This window comes from Mytilus galloprovincialis, chromosome 1 (assembly GCF_965363235.1).
Source record: "Mytilus galloprovincialis chromosome 1, xbMytGall1.hap1.1, whole genome shotgun sequence".
NCBI lineage: Eukaryota > Metazoa > Mollusca > Bivalvia > Mytilida > Mytilidae > Mytilus > Mytilus galloprovincialis.
Genome location: NC_134838.1, coordinates 115,684,626 through 115,705,110, shown reverse-complemented (window position 1 = coordinate 115,705,110; position 20,485 = coordinate 115,684,626). Strand labels below are relative to the sequence as shown.

Sequence of the window (20,485 nt, the reverse complement as noted above, 5' to 3'; positions counted from 1 at the left end):
GTAATAAAATTTCAGAAATGATTATGTATATCAAAATCCAATATGTTAATATATATTTATAAACTATATAAATCCTCATACAAGAATCCATTTTTGAACGAAAGGTATTGCTCGCGAAGAATGCATTAAAACAGAAAGTGAAGTCTTGACAATTACAACACAGCTTCATAGTTACATCCTTCACAATACTGCAATTCAACACATTAGTACACATTGTAGTTTATGTCTCCCCTCCCATTTCCTCTCTATCTCTCTCTTCGGTCCTCTCGTGCGACCGAGACAAACTTCCTCAAAAACCTTCCAATTTACTGACATACAATATTATACATTTTTGTCACATATTATTTTTCTATTCCAATTGATTTTTGTGTAATATAAATGTACAAGTATTTTATTGATGTTATTTATCATTTCAAAATGGCCTTTTATTTCATTTTTGACATTTACATAATATTTAAAATGACTCGTCCGTGCATCTTTATATGGATGTTGATTTATCTACTCGCCTTACTTTTAAATTGAATCCAATTCATTAAGTTGAAATTAATAATATATACGAATGACATGATAGCTTTTAATTTATATTTATACGATATGTTTTCAATTTATAATTGGATTTTGATTATCTCCTGTTATAAACCTTTTCTAGAAAGCATTACAAGTTTTTCTATTGTCTTCAAGGTTACCAAAATTAACCAAAAAGGTGTTATCTTGTGTCTTGGTAATAAACATCACATATCTTGAGTTTTATAAAGTAACGTTCGGTTCATGCTCTGCTCATGGTATCTTAGAAAGTATGTCACATTTTGTCATTTGTTTATGGCTGACATGAAAACGTAGCAAATCTATAGTTTCGTTATGTTCTCATAAAAAAAAAAGAATAGCATGCATAATCTTGAGTTTCGTTTTATGTTCATGGTCATCTAGATATATCATTTATCTATATTTAATGTAAACAAACACATACCTGTAATTTTCGTTTGCAGCTAAAGAGCGCCTCCTATGCTCCGAAATGACTTTTAAATTCTCCAGCAACATGGTATGAGCTTTATCTCCGTGTTTCATTCTGACAACTGACAGTTCTCTTAAATACGGTCACCAGGTATGTTAGATATACAAATCCTACACATCATTACTGCATGGAATATGTTTCCAATTAACACTCACAATTTTAGTCCTAATTTTCAATATGAATTTTCTCCAAAAAGACAATTTAAAATAATCCCTCTTGCGTCGCTGACTGCAAATATATTTCATAATCAGTGCAGAATATACTGTCACTGATGTATTTCGTCAAACCAGACATTCGTTTCATTAATAACTTCAAATGACTGGAATCTATTTTCAATATCAGAACATAAACTACTGCTTGTACATATAGTAATTAATTTCTTCTAACAGCTGTGGGATAATAATACATGTGTTGACATATTATGGAAATATAATAACATTACCTATAATCACAAAATGTATATATTTTAGATTTTCACAGTATATGCGTTAAATGCCCAACATCATTTGTTTTTTTTTTACATACAAACTGTTATGAACAGAATCTAACGCGTCTGAAAGTAAAAAGGTCGAATCACAAAACCTTTTTTTTAGTATTTACTAACAAACACTTGTTAATATGACGATCACGGCATTTACAATCTTATTTGTATACAGATTCAACGCCCTTTTCACGCCAATATATTCCTTTTCGAATAATAAATTGATAATCCAATTGCTTTCAAATACGATTTACAAACAGTTTTTAGGAATAAAGACCATTTCATATTTCAAAAGTATTCTCCATATCTAAAGACATTAAGGAACATTAAAACTAGTTGTGACTAGCTTCAATATACCTGTTGAATTCCGTATTCTTAACTGTCGCTCAAGTTACGCTGCGATCCACCTGGCATTCATCGATCTGTCTGTTTAACCAACGATTTCATATTCTTCAAAATCGTCGTTATAATAACTGAAAGCAACAGTTTGCGCTCAGCAGCTGTTAAAACTAAATGCACTGTTGAAATAAAATTTCATGTTTTCTGCATATAAAATTACCAATTAAGGAAGGTCGATTAAAGATATTGTCTTTACATCACGACGTTTTGTGTTGACATTATTGAAATAAAAGATTAAAGTTAAAATTGAGCAAGCGGTTCATCTTAGTTGCTATCTTCAATTTTTCAATACACATAGATAACAGCGAAGAAACATGAACTTTTAAAGATGTCGAGTGCACTATATTATTTTGTGTCTGCTTAGGTGCGACATTTAAGTCTGTCCTCTTTATATTGACGTTTTATGAAAACCTTTCAGTTTAAACATTTTCAATAATCATTCTTCTGTGTGGTTAGAACTTTCTGTAATACTAGTACACTTAAATGAACCATAGATTATGGCAGGGAAATTTACCATCAATGTCTTTTTCTTCCATCCAAAACAGCATGTATAGATTAACGGGGAGTCGTGTAGACTGATCTTTCAATTCAGTAATTTAACGAAATCAATGTTAATTTTGATCAATCTAATTTATAAATTGAAAAAGAGTAAACAACAAAGTAACGTTGATTTTTGTCAGAATTCAACAGATAAGATCTTGGAATAACCATTGCTGATATAGTCATTGTATTTGAGTGGAAATCGATACAAATTTATATTAATATCTTTGTAAAACAAGGGATAATTTGTTAATCTTAATGAAAATGTCAACTTGGTATTTCAAGGCAGACGACAACAGGTGTCGTCTCATCACATTGGTTTGTACTTCCGATCTGAAATGAAAACAAAGTAGTATAAGTTGAGAGACTAGAATATTTATTGTAACTTGGAATTGACTGATCTTATATTGCATTTGTCAACGTAAAGCCTTCTATAAGCCTTATAATACTTAAATCAATGAAATCATTCAACAGAAAAGGCGACCAATTATTGACATAAAAGCCAACACAAAAGGCTAGCGGACACTATCCCAATATTGCAGAATACACTTAATTAGCACTGCCTTCTGCCAAACCTTTAGATTACAGATTTGATGAGCAATTAGATCTAGATTAAAAGAGATACTGATATATTCTAATTAGTGTATTTTATTGATTTCTATTTACCATGCAACTACTGACGAGGAGAATGTTGTGTTTAAAATAATTTAAAAGGATCAAATTGTTTTAGTTTTATGTAAAAGTGCAAAAAATACTTCACATTGTAAAATTTTCAAATATGCAATTTGATTAATTGAAAACATTTACATTTGAGCGATCATAGCTTTAATGGTAAAATGTATTATAAGACAAATAAAGCAGATACATTCAAATGTTATTGTCATTGAGATATTCTCTGTTATACTCTAGATGGGGTTATACATTTATAGTCATACCACGGCAGCAGAGGATGTTCTACGCTAAAAACTTAATAATTAATATTCATACAGGCGAGTTTATTAGTTTATCTAAAAAGGAAAAAAAAGGAAAACACTTGTAAATTTCAACAGTTAGTGTTCTTAATTATGTAAAGTTAATATGACCATCAAAAAGGAGGTGGTTCCTCCTGGTTAGAAACTTGTTTGAACCTTCGTTTGTATTTTATTTACATATGTGTTCGCTATAACATTTTTTAAGAGAATTATATTCATTTATTCATTTTTAATAAATCATTTGTTTTATATGAAAAATTATACGTCTAAATCACTTAAATGTTATGATCATGTATTTTTTTATATAAAAAGGTAGTTAAAACTTATTTACTAGCGGTACACGCCTTTTAATATCTAGCTTCCATATGTGCCATGTGGCGTCTACAATACACATATAAGTGTTCACATTGCTTGTTCATTGATTCCTATGAGATTATTATCATGTATCTTTCACGCAAAACCTAAGTTAGTCGCGATAACAGGTAACATATAGAAGCTTCACCTAGCCAGTATTAATCCTCAAGGATAGTCAGCAACATTCAGGCCTTCTATGTAACGCTTTTTGCAACTGTCATTAATTCTTTAAAACAATAATTCTTCCATGCATAGCGATGTAATCATATAGATGATAATTGATTTCTTTGTAAGTAAAAGGATTTTTGGCACTTGTTAATCTGATCACCTCTTTCCAATATCGTATTATGAAACTGGAAAATTATCTATAGCAACTGTCTAAGTATTATGCGGTTCTAAATCAGACGCAGTCAATGTCATCATGGTCATCTCATGATCATGGCAAATATGAGTGACCAATCAAAAAACCGCGAACGCTTAAGCTTTCGAATTTGCCATTTTTAATTTTCTTTTAAAATTTTCCTCGGAGTTGAGTATATTTGTGATAATACTTTTTACCACTGGAGCTGTAAGTAAAGAATGGATTACTAGTATAGCAACCAACAATATACTTTCGATCAGTCGTGTCCGCTTTCTGTCACAACTTTTATAGACTCTGAACAGTTAAAGGCTCGATGTGTTGTGCGGATACCTGTTTGGTGTTGATTTTCATTGGAAGGCTATCTCGTTGCCATATACCCTACCTCTTTTATTCATATGTACCAAAACAGCAATAACTGAATTATAAAACTGATGCCTTAAAATGTGCATTCAGACATTCTCTAAATCCTTCATGTTCTTGTAGAAAGTCATGTGGTCCTTGGTTGCTGACTTCAGCTTTATTCATTTTTGTTTGTTTGTTGTTTTTGTCACATATATGAGGCCGTTGGTTTTCATACCAATCATACCACATCTCCTCATTTACCCTTCCGAAGCACCTGAGATCACTCCTAGTTTTTGGTGGGGTTCGTGTTGCTTATTCTTTAGTTTTCTATGTTGTGTCAGGTGTACTATTGTTTGTCTGTTAGTCTTTTTCATTTTTAGCCATGGGACTGTCAGTTTATTTTCGATTTATGAGTTTGACTGTCCCTCTGGTATCTTTCGTCCCTCTTTCAAAGATCTTTTTCCATAAATCATTAAAGAATTTTACGGACGACACGGTAAAAATGATTACATATACTATGCACACATCTCACAGAACTTTGAATAAAGAAATATACTAGAACATCAACAATCATACTATTGTCACTACTCTGCTTTCTTTCGTCGAAGTTATATCTCGAAATCACAAGTCTTTAATCACATTGCTATAGTTTCTTCTTTCTGAGAAATGTATGCAAATGTTAATTTCTGAAGACATCGCAGTTTGGTGGATTTGTTAAATCTCATCTAGAAATGTACATGTCAATCTAAGAGTATCGAAACTCCCATATCATGGCATTGTTGATGACACAGTCAAAACCTCAGTTCATATCTGATATTGTAATTTGATAATGTTCATGACTTCTCGTTGATGTTATTAAGCCTGTATTTTTAATTATTTTTTTATAAATGATACTTGGTTTCAGAGACTACTAGTATGTCTTATTGTACCTTTATAAAATATTGAAGTAGGATATTTTTCTTTATTTTGAAAAGAATAAGCTGTGATAAAAATGAAAAGAAAAAAACGTCTTATTTAACAAATAATGGTGTGACAGGCATACGAAACCAGTTCCTGTTCTACATGCTGAAGGATATATTTGATGAGGAAAGTCGATTAATGATTATTTTATATTTAACTGGTAATATGATTACACAACATCACGTGAATATGATGAACAAGAAACCTTCTTGTTTAAAATATCACACTGAGGCCGATTTTTAATTTTCTGGTTCAAAGGACAATTCACCATGAATGGACATATCAGAGCTGTTCATTTGCTTTTTGTGTGATTTTTGCTGTGATGTACTGTTTTTTTGTGTGTCATGGTTGGATACCCCATATTCTTTGTCCTTCTATTAAATCAATTTGCAGGGCTTTAAGACCAGTTTCTGCTGTGGAGATTCAATGAATGCAATTTTAAAAGATTATACTTTTTTTCTCGGCACTACGAGGCTGTCACACTAGTTGTGCTCAATTAAAACATTAAATAGTTATCAAAGTTACCAGGATTACATTTAATACGCCAGACGCGCGTTTCGTCTTCATAAGACTCATCAATGACGCTCAGTTCAAAATAGTTATAAAGCCAAACAAGTACAAAGTTGAAGATAAAAGCTGTTAATGCATTATAAAACTACTAAAGACACCAATTAATTTTCAAGCCTCAAGTTTTTATCATTTATAGATGTCATAAACATTACACATGTTTCCCGAAAACCGTTATTAGGATCTCGCGAACCCAAAAGTCAGTTTACATTTATATTATTGAATCATGCCTTCTAGTGGAATTAAGCCATCTCTAATCGCATCTAAACATTATATAGATTGTATATTACTTCTGTACGATATGCAAATGCATGTAAAACGGATTTTGCATTGGCATTATTGACATACAGGTATTGCAATCTTCAAAACTAGATATTTAAGTCTAAATATCAACATAATTACATTTTGTATTTCTAGAGTTTTTATTAGAATGATTTTATGTTATTCACAGATGTTCAAATACTTAATTTCTTTCATCATCATTGCACTAATTGCCATATATATTTATCAAATTAACGTAAAACATTTATTTGTAAACAATTGCCCACTCATCCCAAAATAAATAATGACGAATATAATTAAGTTAATAGATGCATTTTCAAGCATTCTAATGTGACTTCCTGTTCTTGTTCTTGTGGAAAAACTGTAAGATTCCAATGAGCGTAATATTTACAGATGTTATTATCATGAATCCCTTTGAGAGGATCTGGGTGCAGCTTACATATAAGAGAATTATAGGCAAAAAGTGCAGAATAAATGGCAAACAGTGGGTATTAAAGTACAAGTATTAAAGAATAATAAGCAAATGTATAACCAAAATAGAAAAATGGTTTGGGAATTAAAGAAAACATATATATAAATCACTATACATGATACAAAGCGACGAATTAATGAAATTTGTTAGTTTATGGATCAAAGTGCAAGTTGAAGCACTATGTACACAAATTATATGATCACTATATGTTGTTTTCCACAAGAAAATTGAGCCAAAAAGAAAAAATACTGCTGCATTGATGTTTTCTATTCTGTTGATATCACGAGTACCATGTAGGTATCTGTCTTTCAGTAGCTGACAGTGCGTGCAACATTACTGGTCGGATGCTGTCCTGTAGATAAACTCAACAAAGATACCAGGATTGAAATTTTATATTTACGCCAGACGTGCGTTTCGTCTACAAAAGAAGCTCGAATAAAAAATGTTAAAAAGGTCAAATAAACTACGAAGCTGAAGAGCATTGAGAACCAAAAATTCCTAAAAAGTAAATTTATAATTAATAACATATCAATGATAACTCAAGTCAATACAGAAGTGCTGACTACTGGGCTGGTTATACTTTCGGGGAGTTAAACTCCACCAGCAGTTGCATCGATCCAGTGGTTGTAAATAAACTCATCATAGATACCAGGATGGAAATTTTATATTAACGCCAGACGTGCGTTTCGTTTATACAAGCGAAATCAGTGACGCTCGAATAAAAATTAAAAATGTTAAAAAAGTCAAATAAAGTACGAAATTGAAGAGCATTGAGGACCAAAAATTCCTAAAAGTTTTGCCAAATACAGCTAATTAATCTATTCCTGAGGTTGAAAAGCTTAAGTATTTCAAAAAGTCAAACTTTTGTTAACAGTTAATTTATAATTATGAAAATATCAATAATAACTCAAGTCAACACTAGGCAGGTGATACCCTCAGTGAATTAAAACTCCATCAGCCGTGGCATCTATCCAGTGGTTGTAAATATAGTCATCATATATACCAGGATCGCGTTTCGTCTACAAAATATTCATCAGTGACGCTCGAATAAAAAAATGTAAAACAAAAGGCCATATAAAGAACGAAGTTGAAGAGCATTGAGGACCTAACATTTCTAAATATTTTGCCCAATACAACTAAGTAATCTATTCCTGAGGTAGAAAAGCCTAAGTATTTAAAAACTTCAAAGTTTTGTTAACAGTAAATTTATAATTATGAACATATCAATGATAACTCAAGTCAACACAGAAGTGCTGACTAATGGGCTGGTGATACTCTCGTGGAATTAAAACTATACCATCAGTGGCATCGATCCAGTTGTTGTAAATAAACTCATAATATATACCTGGATTAAATTTTATATTTATGTCAGACGCCCGTTTCCTCTACAAAAGACTCTTTTAAGTGACGCTCGATTAAAAAATTGTTAAAAAGGCCAAAATGAAGTACGAAGTTGAAGAGCATTGAGCACCAAACATTCATAAACGTTTTGAAAAATACAGCTAAAGTAATATATTCCTGTGATAGAAAAGCCTTAGTATTTCAACAATTCAAAGTTTTGTTAACAGTTAATTATGAACATATCAATGATAAGTCCACACAGAATCGATAACTACTGTATGGTTGCAGTTTAACTGGTTTTGTTCAAAGATGTACTGGTTTTTACCGAATTAGTTAAGATGAACACATTTTCGTGGAATGTAATACAATTTTTAAGTCATTTATTTATTTGTTACATTCATTTATTGTATTACTTGTTAAAGCTAAGCAAGCTCAGTTTTTACACATTGCTATTAGAAATTATATTCAGGTAAAAATTATACAAACAATATCTACAATTTACAAAATCTGTTAGGTTTCACGCTGCATGTTAGCACGAGTTTCTTGCTCTTAAATGCGAATAGACATAAAAAGACAGTTTCAATGTACCATTTTGTTAGTTGTTGGAAAATCACCAATCAGTTTGGAAAGGGAAAAAATCATATACTGTGGATTCATTAATATTCGTTGGATACCAATTTTCGTTGCTTTCGTGAGAACAGGAGATCCACGAATTTAAATGTTCAACGAAATACACCTTTTCTAAAGGAATGTATGCAAACTTTCCCAAAACCACGAATTTATATGTCCACGAAAATGCAAGTTTTCTTCAATCGACGAAAATAGGTACCCAAGAAAATAAATGAATCCACAGTACGATACGTGAGATCGTGGAATAAGACGGGCAAGGCAACAAAATCCGTATGGTGGCATTGTAATAGGACAGGTTCGGAGAAACCTTGTCCGTGATAACAGAGAAGCAGAAAATCAACGTCAACAGGCTCGACAGGACGCAGATGTTCCGCAAGTAGAACAGGAAGTAACAGTTTCACAAAGCACCAATACTAGATGCAAGGCCACAATTACAAGTAGTAGCTACATGTACTGTAATGTTGGTGTGCAGGCAGACAACAATTATATATATGATGAGGATTTTATGCAAGAAACTATTCCTATTTCATGCAATTATACCTAAAGAACCCTTTATTTGTACCTTTAAACAACGAGAATGACTTATTTGTAACTCAATGTTTGAAAGAATAAAAATGGGTTTTACAATATGTCCATTTGGCACCGGCTTTTATTACATCAGAATTTTAAATGTTCCAAAATGTGGCAATTTATGGTTTCGCTTCATTGTAAAAGTTGCTTATGGAGACAATTCCCTCCATTTCAAATAATGCTGTTATGTCTAAAACTTTTCACAAGAATGCTTTCGAATGAATTACACAAGTAGATATGCATGTTTAAGACGTAATGGGATGCACCCTTCAGCTTTATGTGTATATTAAAAAAAACAAAAAACAAAAAAATACATCTAAGACCCCGTATACACTGACCAAAAAGATCGATTTTTAGTCCAGTGTAAACGGGTAAGATCGATCTTCAATCGGACTTAAAAAGTCCACCTCTAGAGGTGGTTTTAAAAAGGTCGATCGTATTTGAATCCATCTCTTTTTTTTTTTTTTTTTTTTTTTTGGTGTTAACGCTTAAATCGATCGAGATCGATCTTTTTTTCAAGTGAATGTTATATGTAGATAGGAAAATAAAGGTCAGATCGGTTCTTTTTATGTTGTAGTGTAAACGCATTGGATTAGATAAGATCGATCTCGATCGATCTCGCTTGTGCAATGTAAACGCAAACTGGTCTTTTCACGATCGATTCAAATAAAGATCGATTCAATTTCGTTACAATTGTAAACGGGGTCTTAGACCCCATTTACACTGACAAAAAAGATCGATCTTATTAACATCGATCTTCTGTGGTCCAGTGTAAACGGGTTAGATCGATCTTCAATCGGACTTAAAAAGTCTACCTCTAGAGGTGGTTTTAACAGGATCGATCTTATTTAAATCGAACTTTTTTTTGTGTAAACGCTTAGATCGATCGCGATCGATCTTTATTTCAAGTGAATGTTATATTTTTATAGGAAAATAAAGGTCAGACCGGTTCTTTTTATGTTGTAGTGTAATCACACTGGATTAAATAAGATCGATCTCGATCGATTTTGCTTTTGCAATGTAAACGCGAACTGGTCTTTTTAAGATCGATTCAATTTCGTTTCAAGTGTAAACGGGGTCTTAATATTAGAAAAAGACACTCCAGGGCAACCTATGGTAAATCAAATAAGAACATTTTTTCAACAGCCAAGATCACAATTTATACAACCTGCTTGGTATCCTCACAATATTCGTAATTGATATTATCAAACAATGAAATTCATAGATACGATGTTTGAAGCTTGTTTACTCACATATATGAGCTGCAGCTTTTAGATTAGATTATTATCAGATTATTTAAGATATAGTTGTAAAGTACATACAATACGAAGAGCCCAGACTTCTTTTGAAAATTTAAAATCGGTTATTTAAAAATTGAAAATGAAATAAAAATATTGGTCACATGCCTACTTCAAATTTGAAATGTTCTCCAATAGGTTTAGTCCAAAACAAAGACATCAGACTAGCATTTAATAACACATTGATCTTATCCACCTACGTCAGTTCAGTATTCATCATTTGAAAATGCGGTATATAGTTAGCAAAATTGGGAACAAAAGCTCCTTATTGCAAAAATGGACATAAAATCGGCATTAAGACTACTAGTATTGGCTTATTGTCCAGATCATTTTAATTTATTAGGATTTGAAAATGGTTCAAAATATCTTATAGACACATGTATGCCCATGGGATGTTCTATTTCTTATTCCACGTTTGAAACATTCTCCACTTTTAAGCATTGGTTAACATAAAAAAAGCAGGATCAAAACTATTATCAAGATGATTTCTTTTTCGCTGGTCGTAAGGAAACAAACGATTTTAAAAAATTGATGTGCGGATTTATGAGGGTATGCGAACGATAAAATGTGCAAATTACAGATGAAAAGACTGAAGGTTCCAGTTGTATATTAGAGTATTTGATAGTCAACTTGTTGTAAATTTATGTTATTTGATAGAAGAAAATTAAATTATGATGACAAAAAAGCAACTAAAAGCTAATCAATTTGTTGTTGTTTATTTTCCAATAAATAATATGACCGTATGCCTCTAAAATAATATTTTTGCTTGGTGTGATATTAATTCTTTATTCTAAATCAAATCAAGCGAACGTATTTCCGTATAACAAGCATTTCACAATCTATTTTACACACACAAATTATATACAATAAACAAACACTAGAGAGTACAATGTTCATAGAACCATTTATACCATGGCATTTACTGGTTTACAGCAGTAGTAAGGCATTATTTATCTTTTAGCTTGATGTTGGCAATTGTATTGTTATGTGTTACATGTTCTGAAATATTTTGTTGTAGAGTGATGACTTGAACGCGTAGTTTGTACGAAGTTGAGGTGTTGTTTCAATCGAGAGTATGGAGTTTGACGAGTTCTTCTTTTTGATGGTTTTTATATTCATACTCTTATACTCTTTCATTGATCGTTGTCTCATATATCTCAACTATTATAGTTTAACCACATCAATCTAACAACAAGCGAATTTGACTGGTTTACGCTCATATATTGTCTATTTTTTATGAATGGAACAACGACCGTACATGTATATGACTAGGTTATCCGCATATGTTACCTATTCTTTAAACCAGGACAACGACCGAATTTTACTGGTTTACCATCATACATGCTGCCTTTCATTTATGACCGGGACAAAAATTTTGACTAAATTTCACTGGTTTTCGCTCATATATTGCCTATTTTTATGAATGAAACAACGACCTTATATGAATAGGTTATCCTATGTGGTCTACTTTTTATGACCAGGACAACGACCGAATTCGACCAGTTTGTTTAGCGAAACACTGGAATCCGATCAATTTTCAAATGATGAACTCATATAGGCAAGATCACATATCAATCTGCTGTTAACAGCGACCAGTTTGCCTCTTACTGAATGCTCAACCAGATAAAAATATAACAAAATCTCAACTTTGTGCAGTCAAGATAGCAAGGAATACGTTGCAAAGAGAATCGACTAGAGATGCAAAACTTTTTTAAAAGAAAAATCTAGAACTCAATCCAATTATGGATGGTAACCCTGGCGAAATAAACACCCCAAAAAACGGAGGCTTTAGTATTAACGCATGTGTTTATATTTTGGATAAAATAGTTATTTTGAGCGGAAAAGATGGCTCCGCTGGGAAAATCAAGGATATCGTCATTCTAAATTCAAACGTTTTAGCTGAATATAGCTTTTCTGAAACGATGAAAAGACTTGAATACGACATTGAAAGCAAAGCCTAAAATTATTTCTTTCCTATTACAACTCAAGTTATTCAGTTTAAAGTTAAGCGTCAAATTCAACTCCGAAAATCCAATTAAAATACAAATCCAATAACAATTACTTGAGAAATTGAAAATTGTGCGTATTTGATAGAATTTCATACGTCATAGTCCGTAACTCTGATCAAAGTGTTAGTATCACAAATAAAAGACGGGAAGCAACAAACATGCTTTACTTCACAGACTGAATGTACTTTTCTTAATGGATTTGTAACGGCAAGAATAGACATTTACTACATACATCAAACGGGGAAGAACTCTTACGTACGTCATTAGATGGCGAAATCATCTTTTCCGTTTAAAAGACGTCCAATTTAAAATAATATCAAGTTCATCAACAAGGTATAATATCCATTGGGAGTAGAAACGGGGCGATATATGCCGTATGCGAAAATTGAAAACCAGTGCGAATACTTTTAAAATGCAAGCAATTCAGAATCAATAACAAGATTTGTTTTAGCAACTAGTATGTGGATCTAATTATTTAGAAATACGGTGTCATAGTTTGAACAAAATGACGAATACAGGAAAGTTATAAAGAGTTTTGCTATTGTTTAATAACAAAAAAGGAATCAAAAGAAAAAGATTTCAACATATATCTTGTTTTATGTAGTAGGCTATATATATAGTTTAAGACCTCAAAAACTTTGTACCTTGTTTTTGTACAGAAACACAAAATGGGTCAGGCTCCGGATTAGAGATGTTTCAAATTGGTTTATACCAATGAGATAGCAATGTGTGTTCTAAATTACTCAAATGAAGTGAGCGTGTTTAGCTCGCGTGGCCAGGTGACCCTTTGTCATCATTATTTGGTCGTCGTCCGTAACTTCATTTTAAAGATCTTCTCCTCTGAAACTACTCAATGGATCGAAACCGAAGTTTGTGGTTTCATCAAGGGATTGATTAACCAACATGACTGCTGTGTCTAAATAAAGCGCATAGGGGTCAATCTTCAGTTTTGACATATATTTCTATGAAAACTATAACAATAATAGAAAAACGGAAAGGGTAAAATGGTCAGCCAGACAAGTTCTATCTATCTATAAAAGTTTGGAAAAAATGGTCTTCTTTGCGTTGTCATCATTTCAAAAACAATACGAGCTAGGTTAAAACAATAAACTGCAAATTATATCAGCATGGCCAGATCTGTTTTGCTCTAGAAATGAGACAACCCTTTTAGAGTTTTTGCCCCAGAAATGTTGATTTTTACTTTTTTCAGTTCTGTCTGTTATCTTAAAAAAATCATCAATGAGCGGTACAGGAACAGATGTGCTTCTTGTTAATGTATATTCCCAGCTTTCAAGAAATATTTATAATTATCATTCATATGTAATATGTATTTGATAAAAAATATTTGTTTTATGACAAATGTAAATTTCAAAATTCTATAATTTGTAATAGTATTTATAGAACATACTTAGAATGTTATGGTATCCATAGAATATACTTAGAATGTTATGGTATTCATAGAATATACTTAAAATGTTATGGTATCCATAGAATATACTTAGAATGTTATGGTATCCATAGAATATACTTAGAATGTTATGGTATCCATAGAACATACTTAGAATGTTATGGTATCCATAGAACATACTTAGAATGTTATGGTATCCATAGAACATACTTAGAATGTTATGGTATCCATAGAACATACTTAGAATGTTATGGTATCCATAGAACATACTTAGAATGTTATGGTATCCATAGAACATACTTAGAATGTTATGGTATCCATAGAACATACTTAGAATGTTATGGTATCCATAGAACATACTTAGAATGTTATGGTATCCATAGAATTTACTAATGACTTGTTGTTACGTGCATCTATATTTCATTTATATGTTGTTGTTTTTTTTTAATATTATTATTGTCTGTATTTGGATCACGCCTCTATTGCGCTCTTTCCTGAATGGATAATTAGAAACATTTATGCCGTTACATACCTTGTTTTCCGTGTAACTATGATGGTCCTGACCTCTGTGCTTTGTCTTAGTCTTTGTTATGTATATTTGATTAAGAAGATGTGGTATGAGTGTCAATAAGACAATTGTATAGAAAATTGATAATTATAGGCCAAAGTAGGCCTTCAGCATAGAGTATTGTCTCACACTGAACAGCAATCCTAAAGGGCCCCAAAATGACCATTGTCAAATAATTAAAAAAAGGAAAACCAACGTGTCTAATCTATATAAAAATCAAGGAGTGAGAATCACCTATCAACAACACCAACACTACAAACACCGAACAATAGGCTCCTGACTTAGGACAGGTGTACAGAATTGGTTAGTGTTTCAAAAAGTATCAAAAGCAAATTCATCCTTCTTACGATGAATTCATTGGTAGTTCTGTTTTTTTCAATCCGGTCCTCTTACATGTATCTATTATATTGTGATTTGAAAATAATCAAAATTTGTACAAAAATAAAACATGATGGCTTTATATTAATTTTTAAACACATTTTATTCAACATGATATTACATGATGTTATACCATATAATAAATACAGGTATATAAAAAAAAATCCTGAAGTAATTGTTTATCTATTTTTTTAATCCTGATATAATTCACAAAACTTATTTATATCTGTAAATTCACTGTCAAGTAGAAGTGGGTATAGTTATGCGACTTCACGATTCAGGAAGTGTACAGAAAATAAAAGCAATTTGTTCCATATTTGTAGCTAAATTAAAATTCAGATGAAATAGGACCTGGATTCTATTTTTATTGATAAAATTGATGTGGAAAACCACCAGTATTTAATAAAACTGTACAAAGCAAAGGATACGGAAACCAAACCAAAAAAAGAACTGCGAAGTGTCCTACATGTTAACCATTATGAGTTGATTGGTTTGTAACTAAAATAACATTCACCGTCTTGGACTTGATAATTAACATGCGCATTTAGACGTACAGTCCATATATAGCTCTAAGAAGCAAGATCATGAAGTAATGTAAAGAGACATAGCAAGTTATAATACAATAAATGATCCAATTGTAGAAATCAATGCTTTTAAGGTTTATTATTTTTATTTCAGAAAATTTGTGATGGTTGATAATAATTATTCTTAGTCGAACATCAAATGTCAAATACATTTCTTGTATATAAACAGGAAGATAACAAATTGAATATAAACTAGATTGGAAGATTCTGAAAAGTGTGTCGCCCAGGATGAAGAATGTGAAACATGTTCAGTCACAGAAAACTTTGGGAGGCCACGTTGGGTAGGGTAAGAAATTTTGCATTGCATCAGGCCATCTAAAACACACAAGGAATTTGATGCAAATGACCTTTAGCATCCAGTTGATCCTGACACAGTCTCGAATATAATATTACAATCCGCCCGGGCTTGACTTTTATTTAAACATTAAGCACAGCCAATGAAACGCGACGCACCTCTTTCAACATTGATTTTTTTTCTGTCAGAAAAGTGAACAGAACCAGTAATTCATATACCTGTTAACCCCAGGGTTTCAAACCACCTGAAAGTTGCATTTTATCATGAATAGGCAATATAAGGGTTATAGTAAAAGTCGTAATCTTCGCTTTCTTGCTTTAAATAATCTATTGGTATACAACCTGTGTCAATTATGTGTTGCCCTTGTGCTTCGACACATTGAAAAAAGATATCATGTATTTTTGTTTATATCATCTGGTCAATTAGGTGAAAATGGACGAATGTGTTACAGAGTTGGGGCTAATAATCTGAAAAAGTGAGGAATCCAATTATATTTCATCAAGATGTTTTGTGAAAATTGCACTTGTTATATGATATATATTCAAACAAAAACACATTGATATATCGGTGAGCTCTTGAGAAGGAACTAGTCGAAGGGAAATCTAACATTATTAATTTTTATCTTCGCGTTTGGATATAATTGTGACGTCCTATTAGCAATAATTGATAATAGAATTGAAACTAATGTATCACAGAAAAATTGTACTTTTCTGAATACTTTGAACTCATTTCCAGATGTATGTCAGAAAGGCCGAAATTGTTCTCATTGACCAATATATTGATTCTTTGTTATTGACATAGAAAAGGGATGAGTAAGGAAAATTAATAAAAGAATGCTCTTCAGGAGATTATAATTTATTTTATATAAGACTAATTGCTTTATATACTAATAACTTCTGGTTATTCTCTATAATGCGGTGGCATTTTTGTTATTGGGTAGTGATAATTTTAAATATCATACACTAAAATCACATGATAACTTATAGAGAATATAGTTTTTTTTAGGTAATGTCCGATTAGACAGAAAAAAATAAATTGCGATTATTATAATTTAGAATTATTATATTGTTATATCGTTCAAATGTCGCTATATTTCTTCAGGTATGATTAAAATGTTACTTTGTCAATGATATCATTTGCGGATCCAAAGGGGGAGGGTTCCGGGGGTTGGAACCCCCCTTTTTGGCCGATCAATGCATTTGAATGGGGACATATAGTTGGAACCCCCCTTTATCCTGGGTTGGGACCTCCCCCTTTTTTTAAAATGGCTTGATCCTCCCCTGGAATACAATTAACCTTCAAGAATAAATCAAGGTTACAAGTGTTGCAAATAGCATCAGAAATTAATATTCAGTTGTGGCCTATCGGTAAACGCGAACAATTACCACCACGATGGATGTTCCCGAGCGTTTTACCCCGAGAAGCACAATCGGTAGACTGATTATTGAAAATAGTTATAAAGTGATAATTATCACTCTGTTATTTGAAAAAAAAAACATTTAAAACACAACTATCCTGATTGTTTACACTTACACCGCTATTTCAGGCTGCTGTGTCGTCTTATGGCAATATTCAGCAGTGTTTTCCCCTAGTGACGTCTTGTTCAGAAGTAAATCAAATGTTATGACACTAATGGTGTTATATTAACAAGATGGTAATATGATTGTTTAAGGTTCATGCAATAAAATCACATTTGCAAGTACACTCTAAGAAAAAATTAACTATAAGATTAAATAAGCAAATGCATAAAAAAATGAACTACCAGTATCTCTATACATGTATCTCCTTCAGATAGAGGAAGCGTTTTCCTTACTCTTAATATTCAGCAAATGAGCTCATAAAGTATCAAAGATACGTATGACGCACTGGTGACATTTATACTCTGTAACAAAAACTATAAAAGATTCCAAATGTCCGAATTTGCCATGTCACAGGTTGACACTTTCTACAAGAAACGACTTGAGATTCGTGATTACTGATTATGCAACAATTCCAGATACTGCATCTGTATGGTTTTACTCCATTTGGTATTTATTCAATTCACTTTTTATCAGTAAGATCTGCTTTATACGTGGTGTTGACTGCACAATGATATGCTTCCATTAACAAAATGGTATATACAACACTAACATTAAATTACTGATAAAACATTACATGTTACAGTATTTTGTCGTTATCTTGTATATGTTGCAAAAATTGCAATGAAAGGAAGATTTCATATTTATTGTTCTAGAAATACAGAAGCTATTGTTAGAGCAACATTGAGTAATTATTGTTAGTGCCGAAACGATATTCTGTAGGACCTGTGGGTTGTTTTAATATCGCCTACTGTATAATCTTTGGAAATTAATACATTATGCAGAAGCTATAATCAATATTTCATAAGGCATTATCTTGTCTTCTCTTCAAAACTCTGAAAGAAAGGATTTATTAAATTTTCAATGGGTGCATCTACGTAAAGCGATGTCATTCCCCTTGAAAAGATGAAAAACGTATCTACAACTCTCATTGAAACAATTTAAAAATATCAAAAATCAAATTAAAAGTCGAAATTCGTAGACAATTCGACTCCTGGAGAGTGAATTTAATTTAAACACCAAAACACCAAAATGATATATAAGTTATATATAGCCTAGACCCAGGAGCAAAGAAAATGAACCCCTTTATCATAGCATACTAAAATCATTCTTCTTATAATTTCCTCGTTTAAAACTTTTAAGACCAAATAAGATAAATGTTACATCTAAGATATAACACACATGTCACTGAATATGAGTGCATCAGCTCAATTTGGATATCATGGCAGTTTCATACCGGAATCTCTATACAAAAAATTACAAAAAAGACGATTTTCGTTCCTGGTTGTTTATTTTCCCTTTTTGGACGGTGAGGTTTATTTGGTCCCTTCCTATATTTTACAACTTGGTCGCAATCCGTGTCAGTAGTCGATTTTTAGATTTCAATGAACGCGTTATATATATAGTCTTAATTGAAAACAACGCGCTAACCTGTGATTGCGTTGGATAAAAGCCGTAATATTTATACGTGTGCACGTAAAATAAATTTCTAAGTAGAGGGATCTAATTATAAAAAAAAGAAGATTTGGTATGATTGCCAATGTGACAACTCTCCACAAGAGACCAAATGACACAGAAATTAACAACTCAAGGTCACCTTACGGCCTTCAACAATGATCAAAGCCCATACCGCATAGTCAGCTTTAAAAGGCCCCGAAATGATATTGTAAAACAATTCAAACAAGAAAACTAACAGCCTTATCTATGTACCGAAAATGAACGAAAAACAAATATGTAACACATAAATGACAACTGAACTATAGGCTCCTGACTTGAGACATGTATAAAAATAAAGAATGTGGCAGGGTTGAAAATGTTAGCGAGATCCCAACCCTCCCCCTAACCTGGGACAGTGGTGTAACAGTACACCATAAGAACGCACTATAAAAATCAGTTGAAAAAGGCTTAACTCATCAGATGGATAAAGATACAAATACTACATATACATGTGGACGTGGTCAGGTACATGTACTTCCAAACAACAAAAAGACACTTCCAAACAACAAAAAGACACTAAGTACAGATCTGAGAGTACTTGCAGTTACTGACAGCTAGTTCAAAACCACTACAACTAATAAAAAAATCCTGCATCTAAGTCTACATTATAAGTTCACATCCAACATCCGATGGATTTAGTGTAAAGACGTCATAAACAGTCAGAGAAAAACATGACCTTGTGCAATGCCAAGATATCTGTAAGTATCGACAGATTGTAGATACATAAATGTGTATATGTATATAAAAATTATATTTAGTTTGCTTTTAATTTACTGATAACAAGGTCAATACTAATACCAATAAACACAACATTCAATATTCTAATTACAGTGTTGAATCGGTAACCTTTTAGAATAAATTTATTTAAAGGATCGATAAGTTTACCAGGATCGTTTCTAAATTTCAGGGCACGTTAAACAACATTTCCTTACAAAATGAGATGAAATCTTTATATCTTTGGACGAATTTAGTAAAGGTTTTAAGTAGTTTGTGGTAACGAATTCCCTGGCTTAATAATTTACCAGTAATACATAGATTACGTTCGCTAAAATCAACTCAGAAAAATATTGCACTGCATTTTCTCTTTATAACAATGATTTAATATTCAAGAGAAAGGTCATAGAAGTCAATCCGATACAAAATGTTCGGAATAATTTTTACTTACTCCCTATACTGTTGGAACATTTAGTAGTCTCTTGATGCCTCTTACATAATACAAAGTATCGATTATTTGTATCCAAAGAAGAAGTTCAGAAGATTTATGCTCATATACTGATAATAAGAAGACTTCATATATTTCTGTTTCCTTTTATCTTAATGCAGTTTACTTTTTAGGGTATAAAATTTTGAAAGTCGGTTTGAAATATATATTTATTATCGATATTTCATAACAACATTCATAATCATAAACATTTTAGTATCTATGGATTGTAACTATATACGTATTGAAAAATAACGAAATACTTAGTAGAAAATTAGAATTCAAAGGACGGAACATATAAATATAAATCCTCCGAATATTGTTCATATTAGTCATATCATAGCATTGCTCGCGTGTTTCGTAAGGATATAAGTTATTTTCTAATGAA

The 20,485-nt window shown here is 31.8% G+C and overlaps 1 protein-coding gene across 8 annotated transcripts in view; it reads right to left on the bottom strand.

The window, feature by feature from the left end:
- Positions 1–1,627, bottom strand: part of LOC143052806 (potassium voltage-gated channel protein Shab-like) — a 127,956-nt gene extending 126,329 nt beyond the window's left edge. For 3 of the 8 annotated variants that reach the window (XM_076225926.1, XM_076225940.1, XM_076225933.1), the window contains exon 1: positions 968–1,626. In XM_076225926.1, coding sequence (XP_076082041.1) covers positions 968–1,065 — 98 coding nt within the window. In that variant the 5' untranslated portion in view covers positions 1,066–1,626. Of the gene's footprint in view, positions 1–967 lie in introns of all 8 variants that reach the window. The other 5 variants (XM_076225928.1, XM_076225912.1, XM_076225945.1 and 2 more) reach the window with 4 other exon arrangements.
- Between the last annotated feature and the right edge of the window lie 18,858 nt (positions 1,628–20,485).